The 19,590-nt window shown below is 50.4% G+C and overlaps 1 protein-coding gene across 6 annotated transcripts in view; it reads left to right on the top strand.

Moving 5' to 3' along the window:
* Window positions 1-2,513: 2,513 nt before the first annotated feature.
* Window positions 2,514-19,590, top strand: part of Pemt (phosphatidylethanolamine N-methyltransferase) — a 94,489-nt gene continuing 77,412 nt past the window's right edge. The window contains exons 1-2 of one of the 6 annotated variants that reach the window (XM_028856512.2): window positions 2,517-2,724; window positions 15,367-15,470. In XM_028856512.2, the coding sequence (XP_028712345.1) occupies window positions 15,378-15,470 (93 nt within the window). In that variant the 5' untranslated portion in view covers window positions 2,517-2,724; window positions 15,367-15,377. Of the gene's footprint in view, window positions 2,725-3,002; window positions 3,024-9,693; window positions 9,897-12,082; window positions 12,163-15,362; window positions 15,471-19,590 lie in introns of those variants that run through there. The other 5 variants (XM_028856510.2, XM_037200554.1, XM_028856511.2 and 2 more) reach the window with 5 other exon arrangements.

Genomic DNA, 19,590 nt, shown 5'->3' with positions numbered 1-19,590 from the left:
AAAAACCAAAAAAAAAAAAAAAAAAAACGAAAACCAAACATCCTTTGGCTTGTGACTTGAACCCCAGTTGCATTTCAAGTGGCAAGTTTGGCTCCCATGTCGCCATAGAAAAAACACTCTGGTGGGGTGATTTGAGAAGGGTGACAGACTACGTTGCATCAGTTCTGATGTGACCTTTAACCTTTACCTTTCTCTGTCCCCTGAAAAAAGCAAACACACAGAAATTCACAGTCACAGTTCAATAAAATAGCCAAAGGTATCCAGTAGTTGAGAAGACTGGACCTTCAGTGGAGAGCATGTCTGGGAGAAGTGGGTGACCTCTAGATAGATGCTGTCTGCCATCAAGCAGGGATTGTGACACTGAGCAGGGCCAGGCTCCTCATCATTGTGAGCGGCACAGCAGTGGTCATTCAGAGACCAGCTGTTGAGCTCTTTGTGTCCAGTCCAGCAGTGGCCAGCGTTAGTTCCCGTGGGTCAGCTCCTTCACGATGAGTCTTACCAATGTGTATTCCCTTTACTCCAGAGCAGGGGAGAGCTGGGCTTGGCCTTGGAGCTAGTGTGTGTCCTTCAAAGTCAGTATCCCCTCCTGTCTCCTTGGTTTGCTTGTCCCATCCTAGGCATTCTGTGAAGCCTGGGACCATCTGTGAGGTGGTCCCACAGAATTAACCTGTTCAGGATATGCTTGGTTCTTGGTGCAGGGGGTGGGGACGAGGTGCAGAGGAGTGGTCCACAAAGAGTTAGGAATCAGCTGAGGTGGATGATGTCCTGCCTGGCCTTGGGCTGGCTGAGTGCCTGAGCTAGTCTTAGAATTTTGGATTCTATTTCTCCATAGATCTAAGTAGCTACAAAAGTGGTTGTCCTGACCCCAGTCCCCTAAACTCCCACCTGCTCCCCACGTTGTACCACTATGCAGTGCTCACCTGTACTTCCCATTCACAAGCTCTCCCAATGCTGTTCTGCCTCCTGGTTTGCCCTGTGCTGGCTGGTACTTGCCATACTTGGCACTTCCTCTCAGTATTCTAAAGCTGCGCCCTTCCATGCTATATTTCACCTAGCCTCCAGTCTTTCCCACCATACTACTTACTCAAGTTATACCCATTTTTTTTTTTTTTAAATCTCTGGAACCAGAGGTCAGGGATCTTGTGTTGCTGTCCATAGCACCACCAACATGTTCAGCAAACACTTATGAATAAGGAAATCAATGAAGGAATGAGCGGAGGAGGGATCGCTGGTCTAATCAAAGGCTCTGGGGACTTTGGGGGAACCCAGAGGAGCTGTGGTTGACCTGGCACTAACTCTGGATTGTGCTGAGGGACCCTGGCCTGGGCTTAAAAGCAAGATGGTAGAGGGGTGTACACAAAGTTACTTATATTTCTGGTCCACTGTTTGCAGTCTCTAGTCCTATCTACCGAAAGACCTAGCTTCCTATCCTTTAGGGACCTTCTCTCAGGTAAAGCTTCCTTCACTTTATGGTGGAAAAGAATTTCAGGAGAAGCCAGTTTAAAGCAGAGTTTATTGGGAAGAAAGTTTAGAATGGATATAAGCATGGGGAATTAATAAGAGGAAGTGCTCAGAAGAAGAAAGACACTGAAAAGTATGGGTATGGGCTTCTCAGAGGAGAGCCACACTTAAGTGTTGGTAGCCAAATATGCCATTGTGGTGACTCTCAAGTTACGTCTTAGAGGGTTGATAACCGCACCCCTGGATAAATGAGATCATAGGGTGGCTCCAGATGTGCCTTGGTTAGGATGGTAGTCTAGAAAAACAAACAGTGGGTTGCACAAAGGGGTCAAGAATATCTTTTGCTGTAAATAGGGTTTGTGAGACTCCTAGAGAATTGTAGGTTTGTAACAGGAAAAGGAGAAAGGCCATAGACTCTCAGGCCTTAAAACTCAGTGAATTGCTATTTTAACATTTTTATTTGAAAATATCCAGTCAGGCGGTGATGGCACACGCCTTTAATCCCAGCACTCGGGAGGCAGAGCCAGGGGGATCTCTGTGAGTTCGAGGCCAGCCTGGTCTACAGAACTAGTTCCAGAATAGGATCCAAAGCTACATAGAGAAACCCTGTCTCAAAAACAAAACAAAACAAACCCCCCCCCCACACACACACCAAAAGAAAATATCCATATCCATATAAGAGGAACACTGTCTCTGCACAGGCAACTTTCACAGCAAGAGTTAACTGTGCTGGAATCCTTGATCCTCAGCTGGCAAATGTCTTACAGCTATACTCTGGAGTGAGGTTCTTTTACTTTCCATAAACGCCCGTATCTTTTTATCCTATCTCAGGGAAACTAACTAAGCTGGGCGATGCGGTGAAGCCATGGGGCCCAAAGTAGCGGGGTAAGAGCCTCTATCTGAGGGACATTACCCGAGTCCTTCCTTAACCAGCAGCCTCTCTCTAATAGTGCCCTGGGACTTGTAGTCCTCCGCTTCTTGCGACTTGGAAGTGCGCCCCACGAGGCAGAGCCCGGAAACTACATTTCCCAGAAGGCCAGGAGACGTTGGGGACACCAGGAAAGTCTACCGGCTGGCCGCGCTTCCTTAAATGCCAAGGGGCCGGCTCCCCAGCCAAGCGGCGGGGCGAAGTCCCCACGTGTCACCCTCTGAGAGGGGCTCACGGGGTGGAAGGAGATAACGAGTCCGGCAACCGCACTTATGAGCAGCTTGGCAGAGGGACACGACTGCTGTGGAGGCCTCGGCAATATCGACTTCAGGCAGGTAAACTTCGCACTGCAGCTCCGCTCAACTGAAAAGAGATGGTCCAGGCCGGAGCTCGCAGGCAACGCCTTCAACGCTTGGTGGGCGGGGTTACCCTGTTCCCAAGCAACGATGGGCGGAGCCTGGAGGAGAGGGGAGCGCTCGATTGGTTGTGGTGGTGGTGGTGGTGATTGTCTGAACGTGGCGCGAATCTTGTCATCTCTGTTGTAGCATAGGGGAGCCTCTGTGTCTGTGATTATGTAGCGCTGGGAAATTGTGCGTGGAAGTCTCTCGGAAGGTGGGAGCCTGGGGTTTTGCATGTGAGTTCCTAGAGTTGTGTAGGGATGTCCAGAGTGTGAGTGCGTGCCGGGAGAAGGCGGCTTACTGCATTTGGGTGCCTGCTGTGCGGATGTGGGGCAGCCATCATTATCTCTGGCTTCACACTTCTGGCCTCCTGGTCAGAAGAGTGGAGAACGCAGTTTCCAGTAGGGACGGGATGGGAGTGGTGGACCCTGGGCCACCTTGGGACTTGATTCGACCTCCTGCAAACTTCAGCAAACTCATGGGCATCTCTCCAGGTTGGATAGAAGACATTCTATCGAGTCTCCTCTCCTGCGTGTTGCCTCCTTTTACCAGCCATGCTTCACAGAGCCTGTAAAATCTCTGCCAGAAGAAGCCTCTAATCCACTTCATTTGTTCCCTTTTTCATAACTCAGTGTGATCATACTTATTTATTTGCAGATATGGTCAATATTCAGAAAGGGACTGTTGAGGTCCGGTTTCTGGGACAGACGATCTCTGGCTATCACTGAGCTTTCATTCATGTAAAGAAGACTACAGGCAAAGAAGTAGTTCTTGAAAAGAGAGGAAACTGATCTGTGTTTTAGAATAGTAGGTGAAAGTTTGCCTTGTGTGCCAGGGAAGGGATGGAAATATAAGCAGTGAGTGAGAAGCCATTGAGTAGGAGTTCCTTGTGGAGGGACAGCAGGCACACAGGTGACAGTTACCCACTGGTGTTAAGAGTGTGAAGGGCAGTTGAGGTGAATGGGTGGGCAGTGGATGTCGGAGAATAGTTTTCTCCTCTAGAATATTTGTTACTGAAGCATATTCTCCATCCAGCTGGGTGACTGGCAAGTCCTAAGTGCATCTCTCTCCAGCCTTTGAATAAGGCAGGACCTCCCATGCCCCACATCCCTATCCCCTATCCTCTCTCAACCTCTTTCTCCTCCTAGTATTTTTCTTGGGCATGTGAGACAAGTGTTACACCAGCCTCAGCTCCAGTGAGTCATGCTTTCTAACCCAGTGCGTCACACATCGCAATAATACTGGCCGGAGTGGTGGGTAACCTTGAGCTTGGGAGTGGGGAAGATGTGAGGGGGCAGGCTAGAAGGCAGGGCGTAGTGACACACTGTAGATCGCTAGCACTAACCGAGGGTTCTTGGCTTACCCCAGGATGATGGAAACAAGGCCTCTGTTGTAGGCCTGGAGCCAAGAGACAAGAAGTCTGTCCTGGCTGGGATAGCTCCCTGGGTATGACGCTTTCCTGTCCTCCTCCTAACCCTCTCAGTTCTAGTGGGTTTTCCTATCCTGCATGCTCCCAGCCTCATACAGCTGGAGAGCCAGGGGTGTTTCATAAGATAGGTCAGGGTGACCCTTGTTGACTAACATTGTGCTACAGCCTGGTCAGCTTCCTATTTCCAAGGGATTTTTCTTAATAAAATAAGAGCAATAACATCACAGTCTTAGTTACTTTATTATTGATGTGATAAGACACCATGACCCGAGTAATTTATAGAAGAGTTTATTGGGGGCTTGCAGTTTCAGAGGTTTAGAGTCCATGACCATCATGGTGGGGAGTGTGGCAGCAGGCAGGCAGGCATGGCTCTGGAGCAGTAGCTGAGAGCTCACATCTTGATCCACAAGTAGGAGGCAGAGAGAATTAACTGGGAATGGCATGGGCTTTTGAAGCCCCAAAGCTCACCCCCAGTGACATACCTCCTCCAATAAGGCCACACCTCCCTTCATAAACAGTTCCACAAACCGTGGGACAAGCATTCAAACATTTGAGTCTTCAGGGGCCATTCTCATTCAAACCACTACATATACAACATCAAGGTTTCTCTTATGCAGGAAATCTTCCTCTGTCAAAATCTCTGGGTAAAATAGTCCCTGGCCTAAGAAACGTCCAGGTTTTCCCTTCATTTATGGACACCTGAGCTGAGGTGTCTTATAATGCCGTCTCAATGAACTGTTGTGTGTTCCATATATAATTTAGGCTTTTGTGTTGGGGTGTGACTCAAAGGTAGAACACTTGCCTAACATGTGCAAGGCCCTGAGTTTGATCCCCATCATCTCAACGAACAAAAGCGATAGTTTTTTTAGTAACCACATTATTTAAGGAGAAATCTAAAAGAGGGGCTGAGTAGATGGCTTATTTGGCAGAGTGCTTGCTTGCTGTGTACACATGGGGACCTGAGTTCAGACCCTCAGCATCCACATAAAGGCCGGGTGCAGCCACAGCGCCCCCAGTCCCAGCTCTGGAGAAGTGCAGGCAGGAGGCCCCCGAGGCCCTCTGGCCAGCCAGTCTGGCCACGTTGGTGAGCTCCAGGTCCAGTGAGAGAGCCTGTCTCAAAAGATAAAGTAGAAATCATAGAGGAAGACATTTAATGTCAATGCGTGACCTCCACACACATCACCCTAAACACACAAAACAAAGAATTTTCCCAAAATACAATTTCCTTCCATATCTGCAATTTCTTTATCTGCACATTACCTTATCCAGATTGAAAGAAATTGTGTGCACCCATGATAGAATTTTTCTCTTGATATAATTCACTAAACATATAGCAGTAACTATCTATACAGCGCCTCTATTGTGTTGGGATTCGATTTAGAGCATGTGAGGACGCACAGATTCTATTCGGACCTTATGCCATTTAACATGAAGGACTTCAGCTGCCCAGGGTGTTGGTGTCTGCAGGGGATGCTGGAACCAATCTTCTATGGGGTGTCTGAGGGATGTCTGTATTTGATTATTAACTGTATGTGTGGTGGTATTGTGTTCCCCAATATATTGTGCACCTTAATAAACTTATCTGGGGTCAGAGAATAGAACAGCCACTAGATAGACATAGAGACCAGAAAATGGTGGCACATACACCTTTAATCCTAGCATTCCAAAGGCAGAGATCCTCTAGATTTCTGTAAATTCAAAGGCACACTGAAAACAGCCAGACATGGTGACACATGCCTTTAATCCCAGGAAGTGATGGCAGGAAGCAGAAAGGTATATAAAGCGTGAGGACCAGGAACTAGGCCTAGTTAAGCTTTTAGGCTTTTGAGCAGCAGTTCAGCTGAGATTCATTCGGATGAGGACACAGAGGCTTCCAGTCTGAGGAAACAGGATCTGCTGAGAAGTTGGCGAGGTGAGGTAGCTGTGGCTGCTTCTGTTCCTCTGGTCTTTCAGTGTTCACCCCAATACCTGGCTCTGGGTTCGTTTTTATTAATAAGACCTTTTAAGATTCGTGTTACATGTATATAAGGATATTTCACCACGTGATGCTAAGGCACTCATGGCTTCCTGTTGCTGTGGCTGCTGTGCTGACTGATCATTCCAGATGTTGAGGAACTGGCGCTCAGCCAGGCACCAGCTAAGCCCACTCAGCTGTTACTGTAGTCTGGTTTTGGTGGTTAGTTTAAAAAGTCATTGGTTAGGACAAGAAGTGGGCCTGTCGTAGCTCACAGCCCAAGGTACTTCTGTCCCCTGTGTGGCAGTTGTATGAAGAAAGCTGAGAAGGGCCTGTCCACATGTGGAAGCACTTCTAAGACTCAGTGTGCTGTCTTCCTAGGGCATCCCTGTTTGTAGATCACCCTGGGGTACCCAGAGCCTTCTTGGTGGCAGATGTGGTGTCTTGATGACTGTACTACTCAGCTTTTCTAACACCGTGACCAAATACCCAAGAGGATCAATTTAAAAAGATAAAAGGTTTAGGTTGGGTCACAGATTGAGATGTTTCAGTCCACAGTCACTTTCTCCTTTGCCTTTGGGCTGGTGGTGGCATGGTGCATCATGGTGGGGACATGTGACAGCACGTTCACTTGATGGTGACCAGGAGGAAAAAGAGAGGAAGGGTCCACGGTCGCCGCATCTCTTTTATGGTCTCTCCACCAGTGACCTACCTTCCTCCCACTAAGGCTCCCAAAGCTTCTGTTTTCTCACAGTGCCATCAGTTAGAGACAAAGCCTGCCCTTCCTTCCTTCCTCCTCCTTTCCTTCTTTCCTCCCTCCCTCCTTCCTTGCTTCCTTCTCTTCTCCTCCCTCCTCCTCTCCTCTCTCTCTCTCTCTCTCTCTCTCTCTTTTTGGTTTTTCGAGATAGGGTTTCTCTGTGTAATTTTGGTGCCTTTCCTGGAACTCACTTGGTAGACCAGGCTGGCCTCGAACTCACAGAGATCCGCCTGCCTCTGCCTCCCGAGTGCTGGGATTAAAGGTGTGCACCACCACCTGTGCTTCTTTCTTTCTTAAGACCACACCTTACTACATAGCTCTGGCTGGCCTGGAACTTGTTATATGTTTAGATCAGGCTGGCCTTTAACTCACAGAGATCCTCCTGTCTGTATCCACTGGCAGCTGGGATTAAAGGAGCGCACCACCATACCAGGATTAAATTATTTTTTAAACTGATCATCGAGATGCACACCTCTAATTCCAGTACTTTGAAAGACGAGACAGGAGAATTTTGAGTTTTAGGACAGCCTGGGCTACATAGTGAGATCCTTTCCAAAAACCAAACTAAGCTAAACCAAGATACCTTTCAGTTTAATTACTTTTAAATGAATATCAGGCAGTAATTTGAATAGCTTATTTTGTAAACATACATTTTATCTCTAGGTTTTTGTTTCCTTTTTTTTTTTTTTTTTTTTTTTTTTCCCATTTAAGGTAGAGTAGGATGCGAGCTTTCTTTGGTGCTCTTAGTAACCTTGGGTAAGTCTTAGGTGCTACTTCTGCTTCTGCTGACCTGTGTGTGGCTCCGAGCATGGTGAGCGGCACTGAGGCTGAGTGTGGAAGACCTTTGAGCTCCAGGGATGGCTGCCTCTTGGTCTTGCCAGGTTGTCATTTGAGTAAATTGCTGAGTTGATTTGGTATTATTTTGTACGAGATTGCACAGCTGTGCCAATGAGAAATGGGGCTTTTGTTTTCCTTGTGGTATCTTTATTTAGTGTAGTATTAAGATATTATTGGTCAAGCCTGGGCTGGTGGCACATGCTTTTAACCTCAGCACTTGGGAGGCAGAGGCAGGTGGATCTCTTGAGTTCGAGGCCAGCCTTGGTCTACAGAGTGAGACCCTGTCTCAAACATACATATATGTCTATGGTCTGATAGAGCAAATGGGAAACAGTCCTTCCTCTTGCATGTTCTAGAAGCAACCCTGTAGAATTGGTATTATTTCCTTCAGTCTTTGGTAGAATTCATCCAGTGAAATCATCTGGACCTGGGAATTTTTCTTCCTTCTTTTGATAGTTTAAACTATGAGTTCACTTTCTTTCATAGGCAAAGTACTATTATTTCTTCTTGAAAGAATTTTGGTACTTTGTGTCTTTCAAGAAATGGTGCATTTCATCTTCACTGTTGAATTTATGGGCATAAGATTCTTCATAATAGCTGGATGGTGGCACATGCCTTTAATCCTAGCACTCGGGAGGCAGAACCAAGCAGATCTCTGTGAGTTCAAGGCCAGCCTGGTCTACGGAGTGAGATCCAGGACAGGCACCAAAACTACACAAAGAAACCCTGTTTCAAAAACCAAAAAAAAAAAAAAAAAAAAAGTCTTCATAATGTTTTCTTAATATCATTTGAATGAGTTAGATCTGTAGAGGGAATCCTTATTACTGATATTGGTAACTGTTCCCACAGCCATCTCTATCCCTTCTGAGATGACAGGGTTTATTTATTGGCTCATGCTTCCAAGGGCTGCCAGCCCATTGTGGTGGGAGGCTGACAGGGTGGCCCCTGTCCTGGGTAGCAGAACCCCAGGCTGCTCCTTCCTCGGTGAAGGCAGGCAGGAGCTGTTAACTTGGACTTGTATCCTTTGCTTCCTAGTCAGTTTGGTTAGGGTTGGTTTGTTGCTTTCTTCCCTCAAAGAACCAGCTATGGGTTTGGTGTGTTGTCGTCCCGCCCGTCCCCGTCCCCCCCCCCCTTTGCCCGCTTGGATAGGATTGATTTTTGCTCCTCTCTTCTGTTTCCTCCTGCCTATCATAGGATGGCCCCGCTGTCCAGGGCTAGCCTTGGATCAGTGTCTTCTGGTTCTTGCTTTAGGATATGCCTCCCAAGAGGTCCCTCCAGAAAGTGAGAGGTGACACATTTGTATTTCATAGTTAGTGTGGAGCAGAGGAAAGAGTCCAAGTGGCCTGATGCCAGAGCAGTCCTGTGTGCCTGTACCTTCATCCCTGAATTTCACATCTGCTTTTCACTCTGTGCACAGGTAGTCTCGGGTGGCCGTTCTTGTCAACCCACTTCAGTGAGGGAATCTGGCCTCGGATTGGTCCTGGTGGCTTCTGTGAACTCTGTGGGGATCAGGAGGAAGGTAGAGCTCTGCTCCTCACAAGATCCCACCTCAGACCCAGGCAGACCTCACTGTAGCAAATGGGGTGGAAGGGATTCCTTAATATTAAATGTAGCGCCTACTCCTCCTGGGGTGTAGACCTAGATGGAAATGTCCCAATACCTGGTTCCCCTCTTTCAGGGCACAGGGCTCTTGTGGAATTGCCCAGGGAATGTTCCTGGATCTGCTGGCAATACCAAGACACCGAGAGCCAGGAAGAGGGAGAAGGGTATGCAACCACAGAGCTCCACTGTATGAGATGAAAGATCCTGTCCCTTTTATCCTTTGACGTGTATGGCACATGCCACAGAGTGGCCCATTACTGTCGGGTGATCAATGCGGAGTTGACTGTCCTGTGCTCTTGCTGTTTGTTTGGATGTCACAATGTGGCTTGCACCTGGGTGCTGTTGACCCCCTGCAAATCATTCCCTAACAACAGGACATTGCTCTGAAGTGTGTCCAGGTCCCCAGTGCATCGGAACTGCTATGTGCCTCCTTCCTACCAGCCTGTGGGGGTTCTGCAGCTGAGTTTATCACCAGGGACAGGTGACCTGAGCTGTCCCTCGAGCCCAGCTCCCATTTCCTTCTGGTTCTGGTAGGTTGAGTCTCTTTAGCCTCCAGGAGGCCTGTGACCCTGAGGGAAAGTCCTTTCTTAGGAGTCAGGCTTCCCTGTTTGAAGCAGGTTGAAACTCTCCTTTACTGAGGTGGCCCATATGGAGCCTCTGGCACTGGTTGGGAGGCAGAGCCTGGATGAGAGAGCCATGGTTCCCCTGTTCATGTCAGATGGATTTAGGGTTAATTTTGGCTGATCTGGTTTTGAGTGGGCTTTGGGATGTGGGCCTCGTGTCTCGGGTGTGGAGAGCTGGGGGCATGTTTCCCTGCTTCTGGCTTCTGTTCAGCGTTAGTCACTCTTTCCTAGGAAGCAGCTGCTTCTCCAGGCAACACTAACCCTCAAGGTGACCTTGCTTCCAGATGAACCCTCCCCACCTGCCGAGGCAGGCTGACCAGGGCACTGGGACCTGGCTGTGTGGCCATATTCTGGTTTGGATCCCTTAGTTTTAATTGAGTGACAGATGGATGCCAGTGTTTGTTGGGTTCAGCCATGTTTACTAGTCTTTGAGTGCCTCAGTTTCCCTCCTTTGTCTTAGCTTCCACAAAGGGTGGAAGAATTGTGTTTTTCCCTATTCACTTCACCCATCTTATGGTGGGGGTCCAGGATCCAGAAACTGTCTTTTATCCTTGTCCACTGGGGTGGATGGTCCTCCCTGGTGAAGTCCACATTTGTGGGGTTTCTTGCCTAGGATCCAGAAGGGCTGATCTAGTCAAGGCTAGTGCTGGCTCTCACAGCCTGGGCTCTGTAGGTTTCTCCAGACCCTGGATGTCCTATCTTTGGTGGGGTCAGTGATAACTCTTCTTTCAGAGCTTGGTTCCTAGACTTTGGTGATGAGCCCTAGGAATGCTCTCAGGCCTGGTCATATTTTTTTTAGTCCTTGACACCCTATACTAGGGCAGGCTCCCTTCATGGTGCTCATCACCTGGAGAATGACATTGAGTTGAATTCTCCCCCCCCACCCCCCAACAGGGTTTCTCTGTGTAGCTTTGCGCCTTTCCTGGAACTCACTTTGTAGACCAGGCTGGCCTCGAACTCACAGACATCCGCCTGCCTCTGCCTCCCGAGTGCTGGGATTAAAGGCATGTGCCACCTCCGCCCAGCTTGAGTTGAATTCCTGACAATCCCTAAAGATTGCGAGAACATTTTTCACTCTGGAGCCCATGGAGAAAGAGGGAGAGTTCTCACTGCAAGGACAAAAAGCTGTCTCCTGCAGGTGCCCCCCTCCACCTTGCTCCAATAATATGGCAAGCTCACTGTTAAAATGACATTGGGAGCCGGGCGGTGGTGGCACACGCTTTATCCAGCATCGGAGGCAGAGGCAGCGGATCTCTGTGAGTTCGAGCAGCTGGGCTACAATTGAGCTCCAGGAAAGGCGCAAAGCTGCACAGAGAAACCCTGTCTCAAAAAAAAAAAAAAAAAAAAAAAAAAAAAATGACATTGGGATTTTTTGGTTTTGCATATGTGTGGGCATGCATTCACATGCCATAGCATGTGTAGGGTCTTGTGGACAGATAGGCCCAGGGGTCCTTCTGTGGGAGCTGCACGGAGGCCAGCCGGTGGGGGAGACAAGTGGTGGAGCAGGGTCTGCCAGGGAAGGTGGGCGCTGGGATCCAGGCCAGACAGAGCCTCAGGACTGCTAGCCCTCCCTCCTTGTCTGCCATGTCCTCCTCCACCTCTAACTTCATACCTAGGCACAAACAAGCCCCACCTGAGGACTTGAGGCTGCCGTGGGGAGTCCCATCTCTCCCTCTAGCCTGGCATTCCACCTCTGTCAACCTTGTGAAGCATTGCTTTATCCTTCAGCCCTGTAGAAATGCATAGTTTTGAAGCATAGTGCCTCGGTAGCTGGTGATTCCAGGTCTTGCAATCTTACAAGAAGCCATGCCTCTGTGTCCAGAGGGGCCTGTTAGTCATGTTGCCGTCCAGCTGTCTGGTTGCTTGCAAAACTCCCTCCAGGGGCTGCTTTGGCAATTTCTTGTCTCTTTCTAAAGCCAGTCTGGAGGAGGTCACAGGGTGGCTCAGCCATTGAGCCCTTGGAGATGACCATTAGCCTTCAAATTTTATTGATGATGAAACAAGGGCTTCTGTTCACTTAGCAAATATTTACTTTCTGCCAGCCCTGGCAGTCAGAAATGGAGACACAAAGATCAATAAAAATGTGGTCCTTAGCCTGAGGAGCAGTTGCAAGACAGGGATGATAATTAGATAATCACAAAGGCTGAACCCAGGAATACAGTAGAGTGCCTTGGTAAGCAATAGGGGCCTGCCTGCTCCATCTGGGCTGAGGGATGAGCAGGAGTTTGTTCACAGTGTGTAAAAGGACAGACGGCATTGCTGGCATGCGCAGAGCCTTTGTGGAAGGGTGGGCTGTAGGTGAGGGACTTCAGGCTGTGAAGGTCCACTTTGTGGGGTGCCGTAGGACCCACCTGCTGGTGTGCCCCAGTGAGCCAGGTGTAGGTGAGGAGGTGTGAGTGAGGGTGGCCAGCAGGAGGTGAGGTGCTCTCTAGGGGGGCTCAGGGGGGACCAAAAGGTAGGAGGCCGTGAAGGGCCTTTGCTATGCATGGGGGAGCCATGAGCACAGGGGTGGTGAGGGTAAGAGAGGGATTGAGTGATTAGGTAAGAAAAGACTGAACAGATAAGACAATGAGACAGGGGTGTGGTGGGGTGTAGGGGTGTGGGTGCCTAAGCAATGCAAGTTTTTGGCTGGGGCTTGAAAGGCAGACTGGGAAGGAAGGGTTGTGATGTATAAGGACTTCCTACCGGCTGAGGACATGTGGTCCAAGTGAGGGAAGTCCCGTCACGTGCTCGGGAAGTGGTCGGGCAAAGGCAGGACTCTGGTGCCTAGACCAGCCGCCCGTCCTCTCTTTTTCTGCAATGCCCGCCCCCCACGAGTGGTTGGGGCCTTGCGATCATGGATGCTTAAACATGTCTCTCTCAGTGGGCTCAGATTCTAGAAGCTTTAGGGCTCCACAGCTCCATTCCCCTCCTTTTCCTGTAAGGCAGCATGGTCTATTTTGAGGTCTGATCCAGTGGCTTTGTCTTACATGAGTGGTGTGCGCTCTGGGAGCACATGACCTTACTTTCCAAAGCCCAAGGGTGTGCTGAGAGGCCCTGGTCTCGTCCAGGGTTTCCTGCGGCTTTGTCCAGGGGCTCTGAGAGGCTAGGGCAGGCTTGCCTGCTGCATTGCCTGTGTGCTCTTGAACTGTCTGCAGCCTGGGACAAGGCTGTGCCTTCAGGCTCATTCTCCCTGCAGGTTCCTGAGCAGGATCTCTGTCACTCATTTATCAGCACCCTGAGTGTGCTCTCTGAGGTGTTTCACATTCTTGCTCCCACACTAGTGCTCTACTCTTGGCTCCTTATCTGCTGAGCAGGACGATCCTGTGTCTGTGGTCTCCACAGCAGGAGGGTGAGTAGAGCACAGAAGCGAGGAAGGAGAGTTCACACCACCTACCTAGTTCATCTGTTTTAGTCTCACCCTTCCCTCCCTCCCTCCTTCCCTCCCTCCCTTTTGCTTTTGTTTTTTTGAGACAGGCTCTCCCTTTGTAGCCGTGGTTGACCTGGAGCTCACTATTTAGACTAGCCTGGCTCATAGAGATCAGCTTGCCTCTGCCTCCTGAGTACTGGGATTCCAGGTGTGCACACCACCAAGGCCAGCTCTGGTTGAGTTAATGAGTAACTAGAACCAAGAGGTTATCGTTACCTCTTGATGTGCCTGGCTTACAGAATAGTCTCTATTGGAGGTGCACGTGTATTAGAAGAGCAACAGTATAACGTATGCAGTTTGGGGTGCCAGCTGCAGTTTCGGCACCTGTAGGGGTCTTGGTGTATCCCTTGTGGATATGGGTGGGTTTGAGCAGTTAGCATCTGTCTTGTCCACCTTTGGTTCCATATCCTGGTGAGAACTGTGGTGTGATTGGGCAGAGAGGTTGCAGTGGAAGACCTTACATGCCTAGTAACTTTCCAGTATCTCTGTGTCACACTGGGCAGTGTGGTCTGGACGGCAGGCTGAGTCTTCCCAGGAGACCTGGGTTACTGGGTGAAGTAAGAGCCCGGGTAGAGGTTGCTGCTCTCTCTCCAGGGATGGGCAGCTCTGGGGGTAGGGGGTGGTGTACTAGCCAATGTAGCACATTATTTCCCCTCCTCCCCCTAATGTGGAGAATGGAAGCACTCTTTGAAAGAAATTATTCTATCCTGAAATGAAATACCTAAGCATGCCATGAGAGCAGAGTCTGAGGAAGGCCAGAGGCCTGGTGGATGAAACCTTATTTACAGTTTAGTGTGACTTTTATTTCAGTTGCATGTGGGAGACTCCACAGTAGCACCAATGCTTTGGGCCTTTATGATTCTTCCTAAAATGGAAACTAAGGCTGTTTAGAGAAGAGCACGAGGACCCAGCGATACCACCCAGCGCCAGAACTTTCTCCCTGTCTGAGAAAGAAGCTGGTGCTGAAAGTGTCTGGCTGCTCCTCTCCTCTCCTGTGGGCAGCGGCTCCCACTCGGAGAGTTTGTTTCCATGGGACATATGGAGACGCCTCTGGTTGCCTCTGTGGGGAGGAGCTGCCATCTTCCAGTGGGTGGCAGCCAGGGTCGGGGGCTGCCAGGCATCCTAGAGTGCATGGCACAACCTAGGACTGACAACTTGCACTGGATGTCAAGCACTTGCACCGATGTCAAGCGCTGTCGGATTTCTATGCGTGGATGGAGCTGTTGACCTTTGTGGTTTGGGGGCTCCAGACCCGGGCCATACCTTATTTCTCTAGGTTGGGCACATGGGTTGATCTGGTGACTTTGTTTTGGGGATGGTATTGCAGGTAGAATCCAAGGTTTTGTACATACTAGGCAGGTGCTCTGCCCCTGAGCTATCCCCATACCCCGGGGCTGTGTCTTAGGACGCCTGGTCCTGTCAGTGCGAGCTGGAGAGAGTGCTGCTTCCTGCTCTCTTCATGCTGTGTGCAGAACCACTTCCGTCCTCAGCTGCAGCCATACTGCTCCTCCTGGGGTGCTGGGAGAGGCGGCCGTTGCCGTGGTCATTAACTTCTGCTGCTGTCTCCTGAGGCCGAGCTTCTCTTCCCATGTGTTTGGGCCACCTGAGTTTTCCTTGGGTCTCCAGAGAACCCCCCTCCGAGGATTTCCATCACATCCAGGGTTAGTGTCATTTCCTTCTCGGGCTGTCTTGAGAGCCATGGACATCTACATACAGTGCCCACAAGCACCTCGGCAATCATTAGCCTAGCGCCCTCCTGATAGTTGACATGGCTGACTAGTTTTCAGCCTTTCATCTTCCCTTTTATGAGAGGCAAGTGTAGTGACTGTAACTCTGTCTGGACTTGGATGTCCCAAGCTTCCTTTATTTTCCCAGAGGTCTTTGCATCCTGAGCCTCACAGATCCTGGTAGTTTCTGGGTGTTGCTAGACAGGTCTCCTGCTGATGGCAATTCTGTCCTTGCAGGCAGATCTCTTCGTTATGACCTGGCTGCTGGGGTTCGTGGACCCCACAGAGCCCAGCTTTGTGGCTGCCGTGTTCACCATTGTGTTTAGTCCACTCTTCTGGAATGTGGTGAGTACCGTTGTGCTGGCACTGGCTAGCTGGTGAGCCTGGTGTGGTGGGGTCACTGCTGTCAGCAAGCCAGACACGTGGACAGAGGGGTAGATGGTGGCTCTGTTCTCTGCCTTTCCACACCTGTCCCTGTCCTCTCCCTTCTGCTCTCCCGAGGTGGCACTCAATGAATGGACACTGACCGGAGCCTCTTGCCTTTGTGGAGGCCCTGGGCTAATGTCAGGGTGATCTAGGGTGTCCCAAGAGCCTGCAGCAGACAGCTGCGTGGTGGAGGGCTTCCACCTGTACCTGGCCTTCTCACTGGGTGGCCTGGGCTGTCCAGGCTCTCCCCTGTGCTCCTCCCTGGGTTGCTCCGTGGCAGCACTGCTTTTCTTACAGGAAGTTCCTGAAAGCAGCCCACACTCTGGGTGGGTGTGCCTGATGGAGGACAGGGACTGAAACCTGAAGACAGTGGTACCCAGTTCATTACGACACAAGGAGATCATGGAGGCCAGAGTGCTCGCTGAGGCAGAGCCTGGGATACCCTGTGATTGCCCTGGAGCTAGTCTGTAGAAGGCACACTGTTCCCAGACTGTTGTCAGATCAGCCATACCAGGGTGGAACACTGTATTCTTTTCATCTGGTTTGTGGCTTGGATCTTTTTTCCACCTGGGCCGAGGAGAGTAGGGTGGATGGGGGCAGGGATGCTTGGCTCAGAGCCACCACCTTCTGAATGTTTTGTCCCTGCAGTCCTGAACATGCTGGACCTGCCTTAGGAGGGGCTGCTGGGAGGGGTCCAGATGTCAGCCAAGACCATTGTGTAGGTGTGACCTCCCTTGCTCCAGAGAAACCATGGCCTTGGAGTGTTCTGCTGGTGTGTCGATGCTGGCCCTGGGTCCCTGATAGCCTTCTGGTCAGACCAGACCCGTGGTGCTCTGTGCCCTTAGCCTGCCCCACTCACTCCTCACCCTTCCTGGGTGCTCTCTGTCCTACCTGTGCCTGAGAGCCTGTATGGTGCAGAGCCAGCACCCCGGGCTGCAGGACCCTCTAGGGGACAAATACTGACTTAAGCCATGCGAGAATGTTTCTGTTGTTTTCAGGGAGCCAGAGGAAACTAGTACAGGACATTACAGAGGCCCGTGGCCTGGCTAGGCGATCGTGCAGTCCTGACTCACTCCATTAGATGTGTGCACAGGACTCTCCTCAGGGGGCTGCGGGGCCTCATAGCTGGGTGGAGCCTGTGTTCTCTCTTCTGGTAGCCCGAGGCTGATTAGCAATGAATGTGGACTGGGCTCCCAGCACAGGGAGAACAGCTGGCCAGATGCACACTGGTGCACACTGGGTATGGGGGAATACTTTTTTTTTTTTTTTTTTTTTTTTTTTTGGTTTTTCAAGACAGAGTTTCTCTGTGTAGCTTTGGAGCCTGTCCTGGATCTCGCTCTAGACTAGGTTGGCCTCGAACTCACAGAGATCCATCTGGCTCTGCCTCCCAAGTGCTGGGATTAAAGGCGTGCGCCACTACCACTGGGGGGGGGTACTTTTTATTGACGCCCAAATCCCCTTTGTTCATTTCCCAGTGACCCTTGAAGCAGTATGTCTTTGCACACTTAATTTTGAAGCTGAGTTTGGTCCACAGGAACAGCCCAAACAGCCCAGATTTGGAGATGAGTGAGTGAGTGCCCTGTGTCTGTGCATTTGTTATAAATGGTTCCTTTTCTTTTGGTCGTAAGTTTTTTGTTTGACTCATTTTGAAAAACATATTCCTTGGAAGAATGTACAGTCCTTAGCGGAGGAATGAGTGAGCTCTTTAGAGTCAGTTCAGAAGGAGAAAAATGAGTGTTGTGGTTGGGTCAGCTGAAGCTCAGAGGAGCTGAAGTGGCATCTGGAGACAAGAAGAGGGCAGGAGGCTGGAAGCCTAGCTCTGTACTTGGTGGGGACCGGAAACTGCTGTGAGCAGGTGCATGCCGGGAGAGAAGTGCACTGTCTTCCTGACTGCAGCGCTGGGCGGGGCTCTGTGCTCAGGCTTTGTGCCTGCGTTTCTGCAAGGGAGCACTGTAAGGTGCTGTCGTTCTCACCCTAGGAAGTGCGGGTAAGGACGGTTTCAGCCCCTTTCTGCTGCCTTAATACAGTGATTCTCAACCTGTGGGTCACAGCCCCTTTAGGGGTTGACAGCCCTTTCACAGAGGTCGCATATCAGATATTTACATTACAATTCATATCAGTAACAAAATTATAGTTCTGATGTAGCAATGAAAATAATGTTATGGTTGGAGGTCATTACACGATAAACTTTATCAAAGGGTCCCAGCATTAGGGAGGTGGAGAACCATTGCTTTAACAGAGTAACTGGCGTTGAGAACTGTATAGAGGGAAGAAGGATATTTAAATCATAATCTTTGAAGAGCCCAACAGTGTGGTGCCAGCATCCTGGAAAGGGCCCCCTGGATGTATCAAACTATAACAGGGAAGCAGAAAGGGAAATGACCGCATGCACAAGAGGCCGAGTGTGTGTGAGTAGTTTCACTTTGTAGGAGTCCACCCTCAAGAGAAAGAACAGTCCTCAGAGACCAGCACCACTCCCTTCCCAGGGGGTCTGCCATGATCAACCACCTCACATTGCCCTTCGTAAGGGTTCCAACATCTCCCAAAACCATCATGCCTGGGACCAAGCCTTCAGCACATCAGCTTTAGTGGGCACACTGGAATCATGTCCAAACCATATCAAAGAAAAAATTTCATTTATTCTTCAGATACTTATTGAGGTTACCAGTAAGAGTGTGTGGGCTGGCCAGGCGGTGGTGGCACACACCTATAATCCCAGCACTTGGGAGGCAGAGACAGGCAGATCTCTGTGAGTTCGAGCCCAGCCTGGGCTACCAAGTGAGTTCCAGGAAAGGTGCAAAGCTACACAGAGAAACCCTGTCTCGAAAAACCAAAAAAAAAAAAGTGTGTAGGCCTGACCCTGGTGCGGTGGCCTCTAGGAAGGGTAGAAAGTGGATAAAGACACAAATCAACCCCTCAGGGACAAAGCAGGCAAGAGGGAGAGACAGGAAGGGTAGTCAGGGAAGGCCTGTCTGAAGGGATGGCCTTTGACCAAAACCTAACACTTGCACAAGAAGGGCCTGGGTTTCTGGGGGAAAGTTGCAGGGCCTGAGCCGGTTTTTTAAGGTGGTGTAGTGAGGTGAGGGGGGAGGCAGCCGGGGTGAGCTGGGAGGCCCAGATGGTGGCCTGCAGCAGAATGAGGCCGTGGAGGTGGCAGAAGTAGCAAGGAAAGGTCTAGAAGGATTGCAGTAGCAGCAGTGTGCCCGTTCTGCTGTGGACCTTGTGTGGCCAGCAGGAGGGCTGGTTCTTGGCTGAGCTGGGCAGCTGAGGATGGTCAGGGGGGAAAGATGACTTGTCCGTGAGCTTCAGGAGGAAAGGCCATATTGGTCACTTTCCTGTTGCTGTGATGAAATAACATGAGCCAAAGCCACGTTTGGAAGAGTTTGTTTGACTTCCGGTTCCAGAGGAGAGGGAGGCCTGGCAGCAAGGGACAAGCATGGGCTGGCGCAGGAAGCCGAGCGCTCACATCTGTAACCACAAGCACAAAGCAGAGAGGGCCAACTGAGAGGACCGGGACACATGCAATTCTCAAAGCCCAGCCCCGGTGACACACTTCCTCTAGCAAGGCTGGACCACCTAGACTTCCCAAGCAGCACCGCCAACTGGGGACCACGTGTTCACACCACCACAGAGGCTGATGTGGGTCTAGGATTCTGGGCAGTGCCTGGGCCACACAGGTCTGCTCTTGGGTCCCCATCTAACCCTTCCTGGGTTGGGAGGAGGCACTTCAGGTGGCAGCATTTGGACAGGTGGGGCGATCCTTCCTTGTTCACATCCGTCTCAGCCCCTCCCCTCCTCTCCTCCTCTCTTCTCCTCTCCAACCATGGCCCCTTTTTACTTTTTCCTCACATCACAGCTGACTTGTATCCACCACCCTTGAGGACCTTATTCTCGAGGCCTCGAGGGGCTCTCTGTTGGTCAGCTCAGATGAGGCCTTCCCAGCCCCTTTGTGCTGGGGCCTCTGAGAACTTCCTCACCAGGGCCTTCCTTTCCTGGGGGCTCGCTTTGCTGATTTCCCTTGCTGCCTTCCTGGTGTTCT

This window comes from Peromyscus leucopus, chromosome 8b, assembly GCF_004664715.2.
Source record: "Peromyscus leucopus breed LL Stock chromosome 8b, UCI_PerLeu_2.1, whole genome shotgun sequence".
Taxonomy (NCBI): Eukaryota; Metazoa; Chordata; class Mammalia; order Rodentia; family Cricetidae; genus Peromyscus; species Peromyscus leucopus.
The sequence above is the reverse complement of the archived record's forward strand: the minus strand, read 5'-3'. Positions and strand labels throughout refer to the sequence as shown.